Source organism: Bos taurus, chromosome 20 (assembly GCF_002263795.3).
Source record: "Bos taurus isolate L1 Dominette 01449 registration number 42190680 breed Hereford chromosome 20, ARS-UCD2.0, whole genome shotgun sequence".
Lineage (NCBI taxonomy): Eukaryota > Metazoa > Chordata > Mammalia > Artiodactyla > Bovidae > Bos > Bos taurus.
In genome coordinates this window covers 48,989,915-49,013,455 of record NC_037347.1, presented here as the reverse complement: position 1 = coordinate 49,013,455, position 23,541 = coordinate 48,989,915, and the positions used below count along the sequence as shown (strand labels likewise).

The 23,541-nt window shown below is 39.5% G+C and overlaps 1 protein-coding gene and 1 non-coding gene across 5 annotated transcripts in view; one reads left to right on the top strand and one right to left on the bottom strand.

Annotated features, from left to right (window-relative positions):
• Positions 1-6,073: 6,073 nt before the first annotated feature.
• LOC112443083 (U11 spliceosomal RNA) lies at positions 6,074-6,206 on the top strand. The gene has a single exon (XR_003031353.1). It is a non-coding gene; the product is annotated as a U11 spliceosomal RNA (small nuclear RNA).
• An 8,821-nt stretch (positions 6,207-15,027) lies between these two features.
• The window catches only part of CDH10 (cadherin 10), a 186,571-nt gene continuing 178,057 nt past the window's right edge, over positions 15,028-23,541 (bottom strand). For 2 of the 4 annotated variants that reach the window (XM_005221635.5, XM_015459114.3), the window contains 2 exons: positions 23,057-23,308; positions 15,028-16,090 (listed from right to left, as the gene is read on the bottom strand). In XM_005221635.5, the coding sequence (XP_005221692.1) occupies positions 15,600-16,090; positions 23,057-23,308 (743 nt within the window). In that variant the 3' untranslated portion in view covers positions 15,028-15,599. The remainder of the gene's footprint in view (positions 16,091-23,056; positions 23,309-23,541) is intronic. The other 2 variants (XM_024981381.2, NM_001076266.2) reach the window with 2 other exon arrangements.

Below are 23,541 nucleotides of genomic sequence, written 5' to 3'. Positions count from 1 at the left end.
ATTCTCTGTGGGAATCTGAAAGACCAAAATCTGAAGACCAATGAGTGGTAAAACACACACATGCACACATCTGCCACACCTTCAGATTTACTAAGAAACAGACTATATGATAAAATTTTCATTACTTGTGAATAGAGACATAAACACAAACATTTCATAGTGCTGCAGCCTGCAGGTAAAGAGAGCAAAGGTAGTTATGCAAGAGAGGAAATCTAAGAGATTTCTTGAGAAAGCACAAGGGAAAGAGGAAAATTTCAACAAATCATAAACTAAATTACCTTCAGTTAGAGATATTCCAGTACTAAAAGCCAAAATACTGAACACGTATCTTGGATTTGATAGTTTTCACAATACCAGTTATAGGAAGGTTGCTTGAAAGAGAAAAGGACCAGAAGTGAGAGAAACGTGGAAACATTTCTCTAGAGGATAATAGATCAAGAAGAGGAAAAAAGGAATGAGGGGTGGAGGATTAAGGATTCTACAGAAATTAGGTAGAAACAAAACTCACCAACTGTTTACCTTCCCCTGCTTATACCCAACATTGAAGAGGTCATCACTTGACTAATATAAACTAAACTGGCTTCCCAGATGGCTCAGTGGTAAGGAATCCATTTGCCAAAGCAGGAGACACTGGAGACATGGGTTTAAAACCTGGATCGGGAAGATCTCCTGGAGGAGGAAACGATAGCCCACTCCAGTATTCTTGTCTGAAAAATTACACAGATAGAGAAGCGTGGCGGGCTACAATCGTTGGGGATGCAAAGAGTTGGACACAGTTGCACAACTGAGCATGCATACACATATACAAAGTGACAGAAGTGGATGTTTTTGAACTTCAAACCTGTGTAGGGGACTTCCCTGGTGGCTCAGTGGTAAAGAAAGCACTTGCCAATGCAGAAGACTTGGATTTGATACCAGATCCGGTAGGACCCCACATGGTGCAGAGCAATGTAAACCAGGGTGCCACAACAATTGAGCCTGTGTTCTAGAGCCTGGGAGCCATAACTTACTGAACCCACCTCATGTGCTGCAACTACCAAGCCCACCTTAAGGCTGTGTGCCCTAGAACCCCTGCTCAGTAATAAGAAAGGCCCCTGCAAGGTGAAGATCATGCACCTCAACTGGAGAGCGGCCATACCTCACCTGAGTAAAGACCTCAAACCAACAAAGAACCACCAAAGCCAAAAAAAAAAAAAAAAAATGTAGGCAGAATAATGGCTTCCTTAAGGTAAAAACATCTTAATCTTGCATGTTTCTTTACTGGACAAGAAGTTCAGGATGCAAATGGAAATATGGTTACAAATCAGCTGATCTAAAAATAAGAGGTTATCCCAGATTTTCTAGTTGAGCTCAATGTGATAATCAGTTCAGTTCAGTTCAGTCACTCAGTCGTGTCCAACTCTTTGCGACCCCATGAATCACAGCACGCCAGGCCTCCCTGTCCATCACAAACTCCCAAAGTTCACCCAGACTCATGTCCATCGAGTCAGTGATGCCATCCAGCCACCTCATCCTCTGTCGTCCCCTTCTCCTCCTGCCCCCAATCCCTCCCAGCATCAGAGTCTTTTCCAATGAGTCAACTACTGCACAATTGCACTCATGTCACACGCTAGTAAAGTGATGCTCAAAATTCCCCAAGCCGGGCTTCAGCAATATGTGGACCATGAACTTCCTGATGTTCAACCTGATTTTAGAAAAGGCAGAGGAACTAGAGATCAAATTACCAACATCTGCTGGATCATCGAAAAAGCAAGAAAGTTCCAGAAAAACATCTATTTCTGCTTTATTGACTATGCCAAAGCCTTTGACTGTGTGGATCACAATCAACTGTGGAAAATTCTGAAAGAGATGGGAATACCAGACCACCTGATCTGCCTCTTGAGAAATCTGTATGCAGGTCAGGAAGTAACAGTTAGAACTGGACATGGACAACAGACTGGTTCCAAATAGGAAAAGGAGTCCGTCAAGGCTGTTTATTGTCACTGTGCTTATTTAACTTATATGCAGAGTACATCATGAGAAATGCTGGGCTGGATGAAGTACAAGCTGGAATCAAGATTGCAGAGAGAAACATCAATAACCTCAGATATGCAGATGACACCAACCTTATGGCAGACAGTGAAGAAGAACTAAAGAGCCTCTTGATGAAAGTGAAAGAGGAGAGTTAAAAAGTTGGATTAAAGCTCAACATTCAGAAAACTAAGATCATGACACCTGGTCCCATCACTTCATTTGAAATAGATGGGGAAACATACTGTGCATGCTAAGTCACTTCAGTTGTGTCCGACTCTGTGCGACCCCATAGACGGCAGCCCACCAAGCTCCCCATCCCTGGGATTCTCCAGGCAAGAACACTGGAGTGGGTTGCCATTTCCTTCTTCACTGCATGAAAGTGAAAAGTGAAAGTGAAGTCGCTCAGTTGTGTCCGACTCTTCGCGACCCCATGGACTGCAGCCTACCAGGCTCCTCCATCCATGGGATTTTCTAGCAAAAGTACTGGAGTGGGGTGCCATTGCCTTCTCCAGATTCTCCCCTACAGATGGCATTAAGGAACCGAACCTGTTGGACACCTTGATTTTAACTTTTTAAGACCAGTATGGATGTAAGATTTGGACTATAAAGAAGGCTGAGTGAGGAAGAATTCATATTTTAGAATTACATTGCTGGAGAAGACTCTTGAGAGTCCCTTGGATTCAAGGAGATCAAACCAGTCCATCCTAAAGAAAATCAATCCTGAATATTCATTGAAAGGATTGATGCTGAAACTGAAGCTCCAATACTTTGGTTGCCTGATGGGAAGAGCTGACTCACTGGAAGACTCTGATACTGGGAAAGAAATGAGGGCAAGAGGAGAAAGGGGCAACAGAGGATAAGATGTTTGGATGGCATCACTAACTCAATGGACATAAGTTTCAGCAAACCCTGGGAGATAATGAAAGACAATGAAGCCTGGTTTGTTGCAGTCCATGAAGTTGCAAATAGTCAGACTTGACTTCGCCACTGAACAACAACCATCAGATCACTGAAGTACTGAAGTTCTGAACTGCAAGTTAATAAACATTTGCTGTTTTTAATGCACTAAATTTGTGATAATTTGTAACAGTAGCATATCAAAACCCTGTTCCTTGTAGTTTGAATTGACCAACACTTCCTTAGCCTAGGAACCAAGCACTCCACTTGTGACCCTAATAAAAATCATGGGCCCATTTCCTGCCCTACTCTCTCTACTTGTTCCCTGAGTTGAGCTTCATGTTTCCTCTCAGGGCAGACTCTGTACTTTTTTCCAGGACTTATGAGTAATGGATTTCTCTATTTCACTTCCCATGTTGAACCAGGGCTCACCACCCAACACCTTAGGACTTTATGTTACAAATGTTACCTCAGAACAATTGGTTTTATAAGTAGAGTGGATCCAATCAAGCTTGCTATTACCATGAGGAATGCTCTTTAGCTACACATGCCTTATTGAGGGGCTCTCCCAGGTGGGTAACTCTGTCTAGAAAAGGTCCACTCTTACTGGCCTACATGTGCTATTTTTCACTGCATTGTACTGATTGTACTGAGTTTTATCTCAAATTTCCATTCCAAAATGCAAAAATGCAAACTCTGAAAAAAGCAACCAGAATCCTCCTGAACCTCAGAGCACTGATGACTGGAGCTGGTTTCAGGTGCTACAGATGTGTTTTCCACCTACAGGAAAGGGAGTAATGTTCCTCCGCAGGTGTTAGACTTTAGGTGTGTTTCCCAAAGGTACACAAGAACCCAACTACCAACTCTTAGGACAATTGGCTAAGTTTTCACAAGGTCCAATGATGTTGGTTAGTGGTCAAGAGAGGAAAGTGGAAACTTCCTCCCTCCCAAGTGTGGGATACTGTATAAATGTGCCAGGCAGTGACCCTAGAAGGAGGAGGGGGAGGTTCTCTTTCCCTTGCTGTTGTGTTTTCAGGCTGTACCAGAACACTTAGCTCTAAATCCTGCCAGGCTTCTCTGTCTATGGAATTCTCCAGGTAAGAATATTGAAATGGGTAACCATTCCCTTCTCCAGGGGATCTTCTCAACCCAAGGATCAAACCCAGATCTCCTATATTACACACACATTCTTTACTGTCTGAGCTACCAGGAAAGCCCATCAAACTCCTAACCAAATGGGAAATGCCCATAAAAGCAGCCTGGGCACTGCTCAGCACCCAGGCATACCCACACCCCAAAACCCTAATTCTTCACTCTCCAGGTCTAGGTCTGAATGATCCTGATTCCATCACTCTAGGGAAGGCTGACCACATCTCTGTGAGATCTATTGAAACATCCTGGAGAGGGAAGTGACTACCTATTCCCCCACCAGGGGATGTCCACTGCAGATCTTTTCAGGGACCATCTGTCTTCAGATGCAAAATATTTTAAAAGACCTGGTACAGTAGGAGGGGGGTGGGTAGCTAGGGGGCTGATTGACGGTTGGTAGGATAGTGTTTAATACTAACTCTGAACGGTTATTCACTTCCCCAGAAATGAGGCAATTGTCTGGTTTTCCAAGGACCCCAAAATGTGCTGTGCTGTGCTGTGCTCAGTCGCTTCAGTCATGTTTCTTTGCAACCCTATGGACTGTAACCCCCTAGGCTTCTCTGTCCATGGGATTTTCCAGGTAAGAATACCAGAATGCATTGCTATGCCTTCTTTCAGGAGGTCTTCCAGACCCAGGGATTGAACTAGTGTCTCCTGAGTCTGCACTGCAAGCAGATTCTTTACTGCTGAGCCACGAGGGAAGCTGACCCCAATATACATAACCTTCTAAAAGACTCCCAGAATCTGAAGGCCAGATTCTTGAGTGATACTGATTATCCTCACTCCACCCACTCATAAGGGGCCACCCCAGGACCAGGTCAATGAGAATTAAAGCCAAGGGAGCTGCCACCAAGAATCCCAATGCCATCACCAAGTCTTCAAATGAGGAGGGAGAGTCCAAACCAAAGGCACAAGCCCTATAAGAGAGAAAAATCCCTTCCCCTTCTTACTAGGATTTTTGTGACTTGCAGGAAGCTCACCCTTCTATTACAGTTATTATATCAAAGGCTCAAAGCTCAAGGAAGAGATTGGATGCAGCACAACTCTCCTTAGGTTGATAAGGTCCGGAGTATCTTTCACTCTTTTTCAGAGAGCGACCCAGATGAACCAGATTTCATCTCCAATGATGAGGAGGCCCCAGTCAACTCTGAATCCAGAGAATTCTTGTAGAGTTTGTGCTCTTCCCCTTTGTGGGGACTTCCTACGTCATTCTGGAGGCCACGGAGAGAATAGACATGGTGCCTTCTGCTGGAGCTAATAGGTGTGTGACCATCATCACTGGATCCTCGCGCTAGACTTTGCTGATAGATTTCCCTCAAAATGTTCCATCTCATCACGAGATCTCCTCAGCCAGGTATGTGCTCATCCCCGTGGGGCCACCGGAATCGTAGATTCAAATCAAGGTCTCATTTCTTCTCCCACAGTGCAGTCACTGGGCTCTAGACCATGGACACTTGTGGAACTGCCATCTAGCTTACCAAACTTAGAAGCATAGTGGCTTATTCAAATAGATGCTCTTCAAGTTTTTAAACCGTAAGTGCCCCCCTCCACAAGTGGATATATTTACCCTAAGCTCTGTTGCTGTTGTTGTTCAGTCGCCCAGTCATGTTTGACTCTTTGCAACCCCATGGACTACAGCAGGCCAGGCCTCTCTCTCCCTCATTATCTCCCGAAGTTTGCCCAAGTTGAAGTTCATTGCATCATTGATGTGTCTAACCATCTTATCCTCAGATGTCCTCTTCTCCCTCTGCCCTCAATCTTTCCCAGCATCAGGGACTTTTCCAATGAGTCAGCTGTTTGCTTCAGATGACCGAAATACTGGAATTTCAACTTCAGCATCAGTCCTTCCAACAAGTACTCAGGGTTGATTTACCTGCTCCAGTATTGCTTAATTTCTGGCCCTGGGGTCTCCACCCCTCAACACACACACTAGTCTTCTCTAAGGACTCCTTTGCTCATGCTTACAGGAAACTCCCACCCCTTTAACATTAAAAAGGACAAAAAAAAAAAAAAAAAAAAGGGCTTCTGTCGTGAGTGGCACACATAGGGCAGCTCGTTTGCTCTACGTGTGGAATCGACATCAAGAGATTTCGGAAGCATAATTTTTGCTAATAGGGCAGCTGGTGATCGTTGGTCCTGGCGCCCTCCCCCCCCCCCCCAAAAAAAAAGGACATCATTCATGTTCACTTACCAGAGAAATACTCTCTTTACTATTTCAATTTTTCAATGGTCTCTCCACACACTTGTGGCCCAGTTGAGGAATGGATTATAGAATATGACCCTCCTATGTTAGAGAGCCCAAGGGGAAAAACCCCAGCTAAACTGAGTTCAGAATTACAGAAATTTTACTGGCCTAGATGATAGCCCAGTCCCAGCCATGAAGCTAAAGCCAATTGTGTGTTTTAAATGCAACGACCTATTGTTTAATTAAAAAGTTCATTTTCTATAAACAACACTTGATAGAAATCTCCTCATTATCATTACTACCCTGAGATATAAAGATTCTATTATTTTATCCTTACCAAAAATAAAAGCTTGGGTTAAAGAGCACCAACCTTAGAACTGAGCCAATTGTGTTTCCCAGCTCCACTGTATAAAAAGAGTAGAAACTTGGACAATTTTATTTAATCCTCACTTGTATTTCCTCATACATAAAATGGAGATGATAGTAGTACTTACCTTACAGAGTCATTGTGACACTTAAAGGTATATGTAAGACTTTGAACAAACTCTGGAATATTAGGCACACAAATGTTACTTAAAATTATCCTTATCATCATCATCTCTATCATATTAATCATTGCATGTGTGCTAAGTCGACTCAGTCATGTCAGATTCTTTGTGACCCCATGCACTGTAGCCCACCAGGCTCCTTTGTCCATGGGATTCCCCAGGTAAGAAAACTGGATTGGCTTGTCATTTCTTGCTCCAGGGGATCTTCCTGACTCATGGGCAGGCAGGTTCATTACTATTATCATAAATTATACATAACCTTAATATTCTATGTATAAGAACACACATTAAAGATATTCTTAATCATTGATATTTTAGGTCCTTATGTTTACTACTTAAGAGATGCATCACTATATTTTAAATGATTTGGAGAACAACTCTGGCATTTGTCTTTATTTTTCTTACTTTTCAATAAATTGAAAAAAATACATCAATGAAAGCATCAAGGCACAAAAATTGTGTTCAGTGTTTTATATTAATAAGCCATTGAGATAAACTTCACAAAGGAATGAAAACCTATTATGATTACCTTTAAATAAATTACTCATTTCAACAAGAATAAACCAGAAATGGAACCTTACTTATTCTATTCTTATCTCAAAGCTTATAAAAGTGTGCATCAAGTTTGCATTTCCTCCCATCATCTAAATGCTGTCTGCTCAGACTATCGCTTTTGGAAGATGATGTAAAAAAGTTTCGATATATAGCTGGCATAATTGTGCATAGCTGCTGTCAAGAATTCCTAGGCAGAGACTGTCATCTTAAAAGGTTACTGTGACATTTCTAGAATATGCTTTTTCAAATATGAATGAAACATGTTGCCTTTTTGGTTGAGGGTAGAGAAGGCATGGAACCTGACATTTTCCACAGTGCCAAAATTAGAAAACAAAAGATTAGAATGCCAAGATTAATCAATCACTCAACAAGTATTAATGTAATACCTACTTAGGTGTCCAATGCATTGGTTGAAACTAGCATTTTATCAGGTTAAAGTGTTTAACCAAATGCAACCTAAAAATTAAGGAGTTGCTTTAATCTAAATTAGAAAGGTCTAGCATAGAGTGTTCCATATGTTGGCACTGCTAAAGTGCCTACTCCCTTTTGAAAAACTATTTTCTTTGCTCAGAGTCATTACGAAGGCAGAGATAAATTCTACCTGTAAAAAGGTTTAACTCTTTGAATAAACAAATATGAAAGCTATGTAGTTAAGATGTATACATATATCATCATTATGTTGTACACTTAAGCTAACACCATGTTATATATCAATTGTATCTCAATAAAGATGGGAAAACGTAAATAATAATTTCAAATAAATAACTTTGTAGTGCTAAAGTGCTGCTCTTCTAAAAGAAAAGTAGAATGTGCCAGAAGTACAATCAATCACTGTTTCACTGTTTTTCACAACGTTTCATTGACATTGACAAAATCATTTAGTAAAGATTTATTATAAGCTATATTAATAGTGGGGATAATGGAAATAAATGTAAACTGTAACACAGTGGCATAGATTTTACATATTGATTAAAAACTCATTTAAAATCCTCTTGATTGTAAAAGGAGAGAGGCAAAGATCATGGCAAGAGTCTTAGGAAAGCTTCTAAATATTTCACATTGTGTAGGAGGTTTGTTCAGATAAATTTGGGAACGAAGTTGCTGTGCTATTCTTCCTGTGGAGTTGTAAATGTCATGTTCCAAACTCAGGATAGTTCCACAGCTGGAAAAGAACTTTGACAGGTTGTCTACCAAAACTCTTTTATGTTCTTCTTAATTCTTTCCTATGAAAATAATTTAATAAAAAAAGTCTACTGCACTACTAATTTATGCATATTCTAAAAGAATCCCATGTATAATAGTAGTAGAAAGTAAGGTTAAACCAAGTAATTTTATTTGCCTTTTTTTGTTTGTTTTTGCTCTTACTAATTTGAGTTGTGAAATGAGCCTTTTCTCCTCTTTTTTTGCTTGGCTGGTGTCCACATCTGAAAATGACTTAGCTAGTTCAGTATGGAAGTAAATACAATATTTGTAATCTTAAAGAAATAAAAATTATTGTGGAAAGTGGATGAAGAGAGTATAATATGTATAAAAAAATGTTTGAGTGGATGAAAAATTATAGAGTTTTGCCGGCTTGTTTTATTTATTTGTTTTGAATTCATATTTGTTTATATTTTTATTTTTGTCTTTAACCATCAGTGTACCTTTAACTCCAAGTATCTTTGTTCATTCACATTAATTCCCTCGGATCATTTTCTTTTTTGTGTGTGAGTTCTTTATTCAAGGTTGTCTCCTGAGTTTGTGCTTGCATGCTCAGCATCTTCAGTCATGTCCCACTCTTTGGGGCCCTATTGTAGCCCATCAGTCCATGGGATTCTCCAGGCAAGAATACTGGAGTGGGTTACCATGCCCTTCTCCAGGGGATCTTCCTGACCCAGGGATTGAATCAGCATATCCTGCATTGCAGGCAGATTCTTTACCTCTGAGCCATGGAGGAAGCATCCGTGCCTAGGTCAATTTACAGGCTATTCTCTTTGCATATCAGTAGCTTGGTATATTTTGGCAGTTTCAACAAGTGAGACATTTAAAAGAAATCAAGAAAATACAAATGGAACTCTATGTTAGTAATCACAGCCAGTAGGAAACAAACAAGAAAAGAATACAAGAAGCAGATCAATTCAAACATTGAACGCCAGTGCCTTTTGGCAAAGAAGCAGAATAGTCTTCCTCAGGGCTCTGGTCTTCTGTTCCCTTTCATTATAATTTTTCTCAAAACTTTCCCTGATCAACTTTCCCTTTACTTGAGTTTTTTGCAGTCTTAATTTCCTGAAAGTCATGTCCCAGACTCCATCCACATCAGAACAGAACCTGAAAAGTTAGTCGGTTTCCTCCTCTAGCACTTAATTTATTTTATGTCAGTTCCCACTATTATAGTTTTCAGCACTTTGTAAATATTCCAAACACATTTACCATATAACTTCATTTAAAACATTGTTTTGACTTTCTCAGATTTGTGTGTCCTTCTCTGCTTCTGTCTTTAATTTGATGTGATATGTTATTTTGGTTGATATAATGAATGATATAATTACTTATCTGGCCTCACTCAGATAAGTAATTGGAAAAGACAGAAGTATCTTAAAAGTCTTTTCAGATAATTGTGAAAATTCTTCTTTGCTATAATACTATACAAAAAATCAGTAAGTGGTAATTTCTTGAAGGTTAGCTACAATGTTGAATCTGAAACCATATCAAAAGTAAATATATGACATAAAATTTTCATATTAAAATTGTAAAAAAAAGATGCACCTCTAGTTTCCTAGAACAATTAGCCAAGATCATCATGGCTAATCAACAATTATCCTAAAACAATACTCAAGTACTAAGTACAGTATCAGTCTTGAAGTAAAATGGTTCTTGGTAAATGAACAAAGAGACACCTCCTATAACCTTGAGTAATTTGCTATCTAAAAAGAAGGAGACAGAAATACAATAAGTATAATATGTACACATATACATTTAAAATTTTAATATAATAATGTGTGATAAATAGCACAATATTTATGAATTCTTCCAAGTGTTTATTGAATACCTAAACAGACAGATATATTCTGTTTATTGGACAGCACGATGAACAAAACACAAAATCCATGCTGTCGTGAATTTCACATTCTATTTGAGAGAGACAGAAAATAATCAAAGTAACAAATTAGTCATATAACACATTAAAATGGTGGTAGTGTTAGGGAGACAACCATTGCAGTGTAAGAGCAATGGGTCAGCCTAGGGAAATTCTATAACTCTAAGTAAGGGTCACAAAGAGTCGGACACGACTGAGCGACTTTGGGCTTCACTTATAGCTCAGGGCTTCCCTGATAGCTCAGTTAGTAAAGAATCCACATGCATTGTGGGAGACCTGGGTTCAATCCCTAAATTGGGAAGATCCCCTGGAGAAGGGAAAGGCTACCCACTCCAGTATTCTGGCCTGAAGAATTCCATGGACTGTATAGTCCATAGGATCGCAAAGAGTCCCACATGACTGAGGGACTTTCCGTTAAGTAAGGTGGACAGGGCAGACCTGAATTAAGATAGCATTTCATAAAGAACCTGAGGAAAGTAAGGACACAGTGGGGGATAGAAGGAATGGTCACACACATGAAGTCAGAGGGGAACAGCAAAGAGTGAGTGAGTAACTGGGAGCTGGAGTAAATAAATGGGAGATGAGGTCAATGGTTCTGGAGAGGACTTTAGGCCATCATAAGGAGCTTGCCTTCTACTCTTGAATAAAATGAAGAAGGAGAGAGTTTAGAACCAGGGAACAATCAAATGGGAAATTCATTTTTTTAAAAATATTTCTTTGATCTCAGTGCTGATGGCGGAGTGTGAGTGGGACAAGGTGACAGGAGAGAGAACAGTTAGGGAAGTTAAGTGCTGCTAATAATCAAGAAAGCAGATGTACATGGTTCAGGTTAGCAATGGAAATGGTGAAAAATGGTGGGATTCTGTGTATGGTTTGAAGATGAAAGTATCCAACTTCTTGGATGGGGAATTTGCCCAAAAAGGTATAGTCCACAACAACTAAAAAGTCTTGGTGTTGAATGAAGCATTGGAGTGAAGAAGGAAAGACTCAGCTGTCTCCAGCAGCTAAGCAAAATTAACCAGATGCTACTATCTTAACATTATTTTCAACCTACAGGATGTCCAAGCTGGAGTGCCCTCTCTCTAGGCCAGTACTGAACTCTTACAGAGCAATAGGAAGGGCTGACAGCCAGGTGAAAAAGGATACCAAGGGTCTATTTTACCTCAAGCTCAGGAACAGAGAGCATTTGTAGTAGGTCTGGAGGGGCAACATGTGAGTCAGGGAGGTTCCCTTCACTGCCACCAGCAACTGCAGCTTGCCTAGTTCTTCAGAGCCACCCAGTGGTGCCCATCCAGGAGCAAGGCCACTGGGTAGGGAGGTACAGTACAGGGTAAGCCAGTGCCCACAGGGAGGGCTGTAGCTGGTGAAGTCATTATTTATAGATTCCTAGTAGATGTATTGATAAATGAACCTGAATATGTAGACATCCCTAATTCTCAATTCTTAATCTTATTTATTTTAGATCATCCTAAACATCTAATTTACTACTAAACACTAATTTCCTTTTACAGAGAAACTAAAGAGATTTGGGACTATAAATGAATAATGTTTGGTGCCATCCTAAAATGTTCTAAGAAAGCAAGGGTTTTAGAAATTATCACTGGTATTTATGCTCACCAATCTATAAAATGCTAATATAAAAGTTAGTTCTTGGTTGCTAAAGGAAAGTAGGAAGTGTGTTTTCAGTAAAAAAAAAAAAAAAAGGTATGCAAAATACTAAAAAGTCATGCATGATCAGAATTTTCTATAATTGGATTACAATTAGTTAGATAAATTGATTTTGTTAGGAATGACACAGCCATAAAAAAACTGGTTAGAGCCAATTAGGTCCAAGATGGCAGAGCTGACTTTCACTAGACCTTGAGCCTTGGTATTTAGGACTCAGACGGTAAAGCGTCTGTCTAGGATGCGGGAGACCTGGGTTCAATCCCTGGGTTGGGAAGATCCCTTGGAGAAGGAAATGGCAATCCACTCTAGTACTATTGCCTGGAAAATCCCATGGACAGAGGAGCCTGGTAGGCTACAGTCCATGGGGTCGCAAAAGTCGGACACGACTGAGTGACTTCACATTCAAACATCTAATTGTGCTGTGCTTAGTCACTCAGTCATGTCCGACTCTGCAAGCCCATGGACAGAGGAGCCTGGTGGGCTACAGTCCATTGGGATTCTCCAGGCAGGAATACTAGAGTGGGCTGCCATGCCCTCCTCCAGGGGATCTTCCCAACCCAGGAATCAAGCCCATGTCTCCCACATTGCAAGTAGATTCTTCACCATCTGAGCCACCAGGGAAGCCCAAACATCTAATTACTTATGGTTTATACATTTGAGTCTACCGAAAAGTGTCTGGAACTCTTGCAGTTGTGTGACAATATCTACTTATGCAGAGAAAAACTCAGACTAAGAGCATGACTTTATCGTTACATAAATTTTCTTGGATATTTTGTTGAAAATAGAAAAAGGGGAACTGATTAACTTAATCACCATTTCTAATGACCAAAGGTTTGTAAACCATTTTATTTCTGTTATCTGAATATTTAAAACATGAAAAAGGACAACAAAATAATTACTTTTCATCGTGCTTTAAAAAGTTAGTAATAGGTATTTTGTTACAAATTCTGTTTGGGTAACTATTTTACCCGCCCCCCCCCCCCATTTGCATTAGTAGAGGAATTACATGCATATATAAAAATTACATATGATTGTTAATATTACATCTCTAGTATCTAGAACATTCTGATTTTTATAAGTGATCAAAATAATAGATGAATGAAGGAATAGGTGCATAGTTGTCTCATAAAATCAGCAAGTCACTGAGAGACATTTTTCCCCACTGCCCATATAAAAGAAATTGTGGATATAGAATAATCTATGTATTGGGCATGCCTTTGGGAGAGCATAGTGTAAGAGAAACTTACAGTCTGAGCCCATCATTATAGGTATACATTTTAGTTTCAGAGTCTCCAAGAAATTAATTATATAACACATCACCTTCATTATCAAAAAATATTAGAGTATCTGATACCAAGGACTGTCTCAATACTTTTGAAAATGATTTCTGTGAAACATAGATTTTATATTGCCAAAGAAGCCTGTTAATCAATCTTTTTAAAAAAGAATTTTTGTAAGCCTGGTTTGAATGATAGCTCACTGATTCTTAAAATATATAAAAATTGGATGACAAAGTAAATGGCAGAGCAAGTTAATGTCTGAAATTATCTGAATGAGGATAATTATAAATATTCAAATTCTAATTACTGACATCTAATAGTAATAAAAATAACTAATGCTGGAACTCTTTAAACTAATTTTCAATCAGATGAACAGTATAGTTTGAACATAAACTAATGCAAAATGCTCATGAGATACTTTCTTTTATCTTTTCTATTTTTTGCTGATTTTATTTGAATATAGCATTTTCTCTTTAGTTCAGCATATATGATCAAATGTTCTATTTCCCTTAAATTTTGTCTTTCTGACAGTCAACTTTCTGAGTGTGAGAATGGGTTCTTGGAATATAGGAAGCTGACCAACTTAGGCTTTACTATAGTCTGATGTGTCACTTAGCTTTCTAATGTGACTGTAATTTTAATTAAAACACATGGGTTGTTTTTCTTTCATGATTATATTACTATGAAAACTGAAACCTCTGTGGTCAGAGGGATGTATGTATTTTAGCCTGGAAGCTGTGGGAAAAATATCATTCAAGAAGATTGAAAAAATTAATTCTGCATTAAAGATATGTCAATATTGCCCTCTGACTCACTCCAAAAGCATACCATTTTCACTAATTGGAAAGCACAGAGATCTTTGGTATTGTTTACAATAAACTCGGCAGGGAATGTGACTTCCTAGTGTAGACCCAACAAAGTGCTCCATTTATGAATAAATCATGCTTGGATCTTGAGAAAAGAGGCATCAGTTAATGGTAGTTGGCTTCCCTGAATCTCAGGAACTCTGGATAATTAACAGTCAGTACTTCTTTTCCTTTCTATTCAATCATTCATTGACAGAAAAACAGACTTTGTTACAAATATGTAATATGTAATGGATTTCTGGAAACTTTACATAATTACATTGCTGTATCTTAATGGAATACTCAGCATTATTACTGTCATTACTAGCATTTCAAAGTCACTGTGGGAGGTAAGCATATTTTCCATTAAAAGATTATTTCAGTATGAAATCTGTCTGAACTATTATTGCCCATAAACCTGAATAGCACAAATGTCATACAAAAATAAGAAAACGTTTCATTCTTTCAGATATTATTTTAGTGAGTTAAAAACAAAATGAAATGACTGCATTGCTGGTGTTTGGGGATATTTAGCAGCAAGATGGTCATGTTTTAAATTTTCTTACATGGTAAATTTTTAGGTGATCTGTAAATGACGATCATTTTTAATGTGAAGGGTTTTTCACATATCACAAAATAGCACGACTGATTGGAAAAATAATTCTTATGTAAATCATATGGATTTGGTTACTCAATAGTAATTATAACGACTTTGTGTTCTTACCTGCATTCAGTGTAATTCTGTACCAAAATATTTAGTCCCTGGAGAATGCTTTCTTCCTAGGGGGGAAAAAAGAAGCTAGAGACAAGGTAGTTGTAAAAACTGGTTTATTTTTTAAAAATAAATACAAAAATATAAATATAAAACATTAGCAGATAGAATTTGATGAAATGAAATTGCACAAACGTTTGTATACCAGGTTGCATATCACATCTACTAACACCACATGTACATGTTTTTGTTTTTGTTTTTTAATTTAATATACAGAACAGGATATACTTTAAAATTTTTCTTCACCTTTTTAAAAGTTTCATTTGCAAGGGCAGGGCATGTACCTAACAGAAGTGGCTTGTCTGTGAGGTTGTTTAAGGGACGACTATCCTGTTCATGATTCTGAAATTATCTTTTATTTCCTAAGATGAACGACACTAAATTTCCATAGCTTTGGCTCTTGGAAGTGATTAAATAAAATGTCGTATATATTCCATGAGACATCCTACAGGGAAGAATTAATGTAATTACTGAACAAATTAAAAAGGAAATGGGGAAAGAAAATTGTGCTGAGTGGCAGGAAAATTCTCCTGGAATATCAAACATTGTGAAGTGGAGACGGTGTGGGTCAAGTTAACTTCCTCTTGCCGGAGCAGAACAGACATCCTTGGTTAAGCGTCTTTGTCGCTTTCCCCGCCGCCGTACATCTCCGCCAGCTTGTTAAACCGAGGGCCCCATTCTCGGAGGTAATCGTAGTTTTGGTCTCCATCAGTGGTACCTGATTCCAAGGAACTCAGAGACTCAGCGATGGAGTCGTTCCCTTCGTAGGCGTAGGTAGCGAGCGAGTCGTAGGGAGGCGCCGTGGGATCCAGGTCGTGTTCCTTGAGCCTTTCATTGATGAAATCCCGGACGTCCGCGTTATCCGGGGCCGTCGGAGTCCTCCGGGGGATAAATAAGGTTTCTGGAATAATATCTCGCCGCAGCTTTTTTTCCTCAATAGCGGCCGGATTCCTCAAGGTGCCGATATCAAAGGCCTGAGTGTCCTCCTCTCCGCCACCTTCATCATTATAGCTCACGATGTTGTCTCTGATGTCTTCTTTAGACAAGATCAGAGGCTCTTTTTTCCGCTGTCTCTTCAGAGCTGCGAACAGTACTACTATAACTTCAGAAAAGAAAAAAGAAAAAAAAAAAAAAAGATGCATTAGACATCAGTCTGAAACACTCTATAAATAACAAGGGGAGGTACTATAAACCAGTTTAAGTTATTTAGGTTTTTCTGGAACAGGTTAGAATTTAGGATTAATTTTGCACTTCCTTAATTTTTGTTGCAGGGTTGGAGGGGGCGATGGGGAGAGGAGAGGGGAATGTTGAAGGATTTACTAGGATGGTTAAAGTTTAAGAACCGTGATTCTGAATTATTTTTAAAGCAATGTGTAAGAGTTTTTGAAATATTGTGACTTGCCTATTTTTCTAAGAAACTAAAGATAGTTCCTGATGGTAGATATCATTTATATTTTGCATTAAATAGTGACATAAGATATTGTATAAAAAAGACCCAAATCAAATTCAGTTTCAAATAAAACAACTGAGAAGGGCAAACATACGCCCATAGTTTTAGATTTGTATGCAATATTAAAAAGGCAGCTTTCTTCACAAGATATAAAGTATTCATATCTGTTAAATAGCTTTGATGATGGATTTACATACTTTTTTTTCTTTTGCTGTTCCTGGAGCACCTTAAATACTGGAGGGGGAAAGACCACATTATTTAGACATTATTGGCTTAGAAATTTACCAGATTTTCCATGGAAATATATATGACTCATGAGATTAAAGGAAATGCTGGGTCACATGATGGCAAAGAGTGAATTCAAATTACTACACTGAATTAATTACAAAACATATGAATCTCAACTCACCTGCTTGCTCAGTCTCTCACTCCTGTCCAAACTTTTCGGCCCCAAGGACTACAGCACCCCAGGCCTCCCTTTCCATCACCAACTCCCAGAGTTAACTCAAATTCATGTCCATTGAGTCGGTGATGCCATCCTACCATTTCATCCTCTGTCATCCCCTTTTCCTCCCGCCTTCAATCTTTCCCAGCATCAGGGTCTTTTCAAATGAGTCAGCTCTTTGCATCAGGTGGCCAAAGTATTGGAGTTTCAACTTCAGCATCAGTCCTTCCAATGAATAGTCAGGACTGATTTCCTTTAGGATGGACTGGTTGGAATTCCTTGCAGTGCAAGGGACTGTCAAGAATCTTCTCCAGCACCACAGTTCAAAAGCATCAATTCTTCGATGCTCAGGTTTCTTTATAGACCAGCTCTCACATCTATACAAGACTACTGGAAAAAACCATAGCCTTGACTAGACGGACCTTTGTTGGCAAAGTAATATCTCTGCTTTTAATATGCTGTCTAGGTTGGTCACAACTTTTCTTCCAAGGAGCAAGCGTCTTTTAATTTCATGGCTTGCAGTCACCATCTGCAGTGATTTTGGAGCCCCCCAAAATAAAATCTCTCACTGTTTCCATTGCATCCCCATCTATTTGCCATGAAGTGATGGGACCAGATGCCATGATCTTAGTTTTCTGAATGTTGAGCTTCAATCTGTTTCCACTCTCCTCTTTCACTTTCATCAAGAGGCTCTTTAGTTCTTTTTCACTTTCTGCCATAGGGTGGTGTCATCTGCATATCTGAGGTTATCAGTATTTCTCCTGGCAATCTTAATTCGAGCTTGTACTTCATCCAGCCCAGAGTTTCTCATGATGTACTCTGCATATAAGATAATCAGGGTGACAATATACAGCTTTGACATACTCCTTTCCCAATTTGGAAACAGTCCATTGTTCCATGTCCAGTTTTAACTGTTGCTTCCTGACTTGCATACACATTTCTCAGGAGGCAGGTCAGGTGGTCTGGTATTCCCATCTCTTTCAGAATTTTCCAGTTTGTTGTGATCCACACAGTCAAAGGCTTTGGCATAGCCAATAAAGTAGAAGTAGATGTTTTCTTGGAACTCTCTTGCTTTTTTGATGATCCAGCGTATGTTGGCAATTTGATCTCTGGTTCCTCTGACTTTTCTAAATCCAGCTTCAAAATCTGGAAATTCATGGTTCATGTTCTATTGAAGCCTGGCTTGGAGAATTTTGAGCAATAGTTTGCTAGAGTGTGAGATGAATGCAATTGTGTGGTAGTTTGAGCATTCTCTAGCATTGCCTTTCTTTCAGATTGGAATGAAAACTGACCTTTTCCAGTCCTGTGGCCACTGCTGAGTTGTCCAAATTTGCTGGCATATTGAGTGCAGCACTTTCACAGCATCATCTTTCAGGATTTGGAATAGCTCAACTGGAATTCCATCACCTCCACTAGCTTTGTTTGTAGTGATGTTTCCTAAGGCCTACTTGATTTCACATTCCAGGATGTCTGGCTCTAGGTGAGTGACCACACCACTGTGATTATCTGGATTGTGAAGATCTTTTTTGCATAGTTTTTCTGTGTATTCTTGCCACCTTTTCTTAATATCTTCTGCTTCTGTTAGGTCCATACCATTGCTGTCCTTTATTGTGCCCATCTTCACATGAAATGTTCCCTTGGTATCTCTAGTTTTCTTGAAGAGATCTCTAGTCTTTCCCATTCTATTGTTTCCTCTATTTCTTTGCATTGATCACCTAGAAAGGCTTTCTTATTTCTCTTTGCTATTCTTTAGACCTCTGCATTCAAAAGGGTATATCTTTCCTTTTCTCCCTTGCCTTTTGCTTGGAGGTCTCAGACAAACCTCGTGCGTACCATGACCCAGAGACCTCACAAAGACTGAGACAGACCTGTGTTTGAGTGTCTCCCGAGGAGGTATGGGTCAGCAGTGGACTGCTGCAGGGGCAGGGGCTTTAGTTGCAGCATAACTGGCTATGGCATAAGCCCTCTTGAAGGAGGTCACCATTAACCCCACCATAGAGCCACCAGAACTTACACAGGACTCGGGAGACAGAGTCTTGGAGGGCACAAACAGAACCTTGTGCACACCAGGACACAGGACAAAGCAGCAGTGACCCCACAAGAGACTGACCCAGACTTGCCTTTGAGTGTCCAGGAGTCTCTGGCAGAGGTGTAGGTTGGTGGTAAATAACAGGGAGGGAACACAGCTCCACCCATCAATAGAAAATGAATCTCAACTAGCTGTATCTTAATAATAAGTATAGATCCACAGGTAGAAATGTGTATCACTCACACAGGATATTTCCCTACTCCTGTGGGAAGGTATCAATAATAATATATTTATTACTTTAGTAATCATAATAATGGTAAGAGCATAAAAGGAGAAAGTTAAAATCAATTTCCTGCTGGTTGTGTTAGTTTCCCAACCTCATCAGTATTCCCAAACATTTTGATCATAATCCTTTAAAAATTATGATTTGGAGAAACAGATGTGAATTCAATTAAATGAAGAAAGGAAAGGAAAAGATCTTACCAGGTACATATATGAATATATATATATATATATATATATATATATATATATATATTCTTAACCTCATTAGAACAACATTTAAAGGATATTGGATTTATTACAGGTCTAGAAAGAATGCTCAAACTACCGCACATCTCATCTCATACACTAGGAAAGAAATGTTCAAAATTCTCCAAGTCAGGCTTCAACAATACGTGAACCGTGAACTTCCAGATGTTCAAGCTGGTTTTAGAAAATGCAGAGGAACCAGAGATCAAATTGCCAACATCCACTGGATCATGGAAAAAGCAAGAGAGTTCCAGAAAAACATCTATTTCTGCTTTAATGACTATGCCAAAGCCTTTGACTGTGTGGATCACAATAAACTGTGGAAAATTCTGAAAGAGATGGGAATACCAGACCACCTGACCTGTCTCTTGAGAAACCTATATGCAGGTCAGGAAGCAACAGTTAGAAGTGGACATGGAACAACAGACTGGTTCCAAATAGGAAAAAGAGCACGTCAAGGCTGTATATTGTCACTCTGCTTATTTAAGTTATATGCAGAGTACATCATGAGAAACTGTGGGCTGGAAGAAGCACAAGCTGGAATCAAGATTGCTGGGAGAAATATCAATAACCTCAGATATGCAGATGACACCACCCTTATGGCAGAAAGTGAAGAGGAACTAAAAAACTTCTTGATGAAAGTGAAAGAGGAGAGTGAAAAAGTTGGCTTAAAGCTCAACATTCAGGAAATGAAGATCATGGCATCTGGTCCCATCACTTCATGGGAAATAGATGGGGAAACAGTGGAAACAGTGTCAGACTTTATTTTTTTGGGCTCCAAAATCACGGCAGATGGTGATTGCAGCCATGACATTAAAAGACGCTTACTCCTTGGAAGGAAAGTTATGACCAACCTAGATAGCATGTTCAAAAGCAGAGACATTACTTTGCCAACAAAGGTCCGTCTAGTCAAGGCTATGGTTCTTCCAGTGGTCATGTATGGATGTGAGAGTTGGACTGTGAAGAAGGCTGAGTGCCGAAGAATTGATGCTTTTGAACTGTGGTGTTGGAGAAGACTCTTGAGAGTCCCTTGGACTGCAGGGAGATACAACCAGTCCATTCTAAAGGAGATCAGTCCTGGGTGTTCTTTGGAAGGAATGATTAAGCTGAAACTCCAGTACTTTGGCCACCTCATGGGAAGAGTTGAGTCATTGGAAAAGACTGATGCTGGGAGGAATTGGGGGCAGGAGGAGAATGGGACGACAGAGGATGAGATGGCTAGATGGCATCACCGACTCGATGAACATGAGTTGGCTTGAACTCCGGGAGTTGGTGATGGACAGGGAGGCCTGGCGTGCTGCAATACATATGTCGCAAAGAGTCAGACATAATTGAGTGACTGAACTGAGACTTAATGAAGTGAAATGAAGTAAAAGTCGTTCAGTTATGTCCGACTCTTTGCAAATATACAGTCCATAGGATTCTCTAGGCCAGAATACTAGAGTGGGTAGACTTTCCTTTCTCCAGGGGATCTTCCCAACCCAGGGACTGAAGCAGGATCTCCTGCATTGCAGGTGGATTCTTTACCAACTGAGCTATCAGGGACTTAATATGTCACCTACAAATTCATATCTTAAAGCCTAAATATATTCCCAATGTGATGGTACATAGAGGTGCAGTCTTTGGGAGGGAGGTAGGTCATGGAGGTAGAATACTCATGAGTGAGTGTGATTAGTGTTCTTATAAAAAGAGACACAAGGACTTCCCCGGTGGTTTAGTGAATGGGAATCTGCCTGCCAATGCAAGGGAAATGAATTCGGTTCCTGATCTGGGAGGATTCCACATACCATGGAGCAATTAGGTGTGTGTACCACAGCTAATGAACCTGCTCTCCCTAGAGCCTATGCTCTGCAATGAAAGCCACTGCAATGCAAAGCCCAAACACCACAGCTAGAGAGCAGCCTCCACTTCTGCAACTAGAGAAAGTCTCCATGCAGCAATGAGGGAAGACCCAGCACAATCAAAAATAAGATAAATAAATGAAGTAATTTTAAAAATAAATAAATGAAATTTTAAAACTTAAAAGAACAAATGAGGCATGATAGAGATGATTCTGTCTTCCCCGTGAGGATATAAGATGAGACAGCCATTCATGAAAGAGGAAGCATGCCCTCACCAAACATAAAATCTTGGACTCGATCTTGAACTTCCCTGTCTCCAGACTGCGAAATTTCTGTGGTTCAAGCTACCAGTCTAAGGCATTCTGGTGTAGCAGCCTGAACGAAGGCAATTATATTATTATGTAAAGTAGCATTAAGTTATGTTTTTCTCTTTTATTAACTTAGAACTGTAAGACTTCTAGCCCTCAAGCTGGTCTAAGAGAGCAAACAAGGGGCTTTTTTAAATGCAACAAAAATGAAAGTTTTAATCCACTGACAACTGTTCTTGACCTTCAAAGTGATTAAAAAATAAATAGGCCACCACCAAGAAAAAGAAACTGTTTATTCTACAAGTTTTTGAGGAAATATGACCTTTTATTTTGGCTAAATTCATAATTTGTGCCCACATATATACTTGTGATCTAATGATTTAAAACCTCAGACAGCTTGTTATCAACTAAATGATCTTATGCAATACAAAAGTTTCTAATAATGAGGATAATTAAACTTACTAAGACTGGCTTCAAAATCCCAGTTCATTTCACTGGTTCTTAAAATGTCAGGTACAATGTTTTTTGATTAGGGTCACAGGAATACTCACAATAGTTTTAAGATAATGCAACTAGAGAGTAAGCAATCTGATTTTTAATTCAAAAGCAGTTATAAAGCAATTTGCTCTGGGTTATAGAATCAACTATTGTTTTAGGGACAAGTGAACCAGATAAAGGGTTTTGTTAACATTAAACAGTAAAGAGGTGTCATAGTGAGGCCTTCATCCAGCTATAATGAGAAAAAAAGTAGAAATATACTTTACTGAAAAACTATGTACACAATGACAACAGTGAGTTGTCTGGCCTTGGCTTAGCCACTCATAAATCTTGCAAAATGTTTTAAATATCTCCAACTTTCAGTTTCATTATTTAAGAAAGACAGGTCATGACTCTATCTGATTAGATGTATTTTAATATAAACAATAATCCTGGTTAATGGATATCTAACTTACGTTCGGGGCGGGGGGTGGGGGGGTTTATTTGGGGGGAAATATTTTAATAGATGGGCTTCCCTGGTGGCTCAGCAGCAAAGAATCTGCCTGCAGCGCGAAAGACCAGGGTTCGACCCCTGGATTGGGAAGATCCCCTGGAGAAGGAAATGGCAGCCCACTCCAGTATTCTTGCCTGGGAAATTTCATGGACAGAGGAGCCTGGCGGGCTACATTCCATAGGGTCACAAAGAGTCAGACACAACTGAGACCATACCACTTTTACTTTCTTCACTACAAAAGCTTTAGAGGTGTTCCATCTTGGTTATTTCCCCCAACCAAGGGGAACTTCAGTTCAGTCGCTCAGTCGTGTCCGACTCTTCGCGACCCCATGAGTTGCAGCACGCCAGGCCTCCCTGTCCATCACCGGACTTAGCAACTAAACAACAACAGCAATTTTAATAGAAACATTTCTTACAAACACAGTGAAGTAAGCCATCTAGGAAATAAGCACACTTTCCCTACCCTTTCTTACCCAACAGAATGATGATGCAGAGGAGAATGGCGATCAGAGCCCCTGTGCTGAGCCCGGCAGGCAGGAGCAGGGCCTCGGCGCTGCAGGACTGCATGTTGCCTTGGTTGTCGCAAGCACACACTCGGATGGTGAGTGTGCCGGTGCTGCTCTGAATTGGGTAATCGTTGTCCGAAATCACCACGGGCAAGAGATAAGTGCTTATTTCATGTCTATTGAATCCATTTTTTCTGGTTAAAATTCTGGCGGTATTATCTAAAATAAATTTTAACGAATTAAAATTAGCTGGGGACAATGGATTTGTCTCATCCTGATCACCATGGTTTAACACATAAATATGATAAAAAGGTGTCTTTTTAAAACACAAAATTGTTATCAAATGTATACACGGCATTTGGATATAGATAAGATAAATAAGCTAGCTTGAGGAGTCAAGGCAATATACATAAAATAAATAAAATAGTTTGAGGAATCTAATAGCATGATTA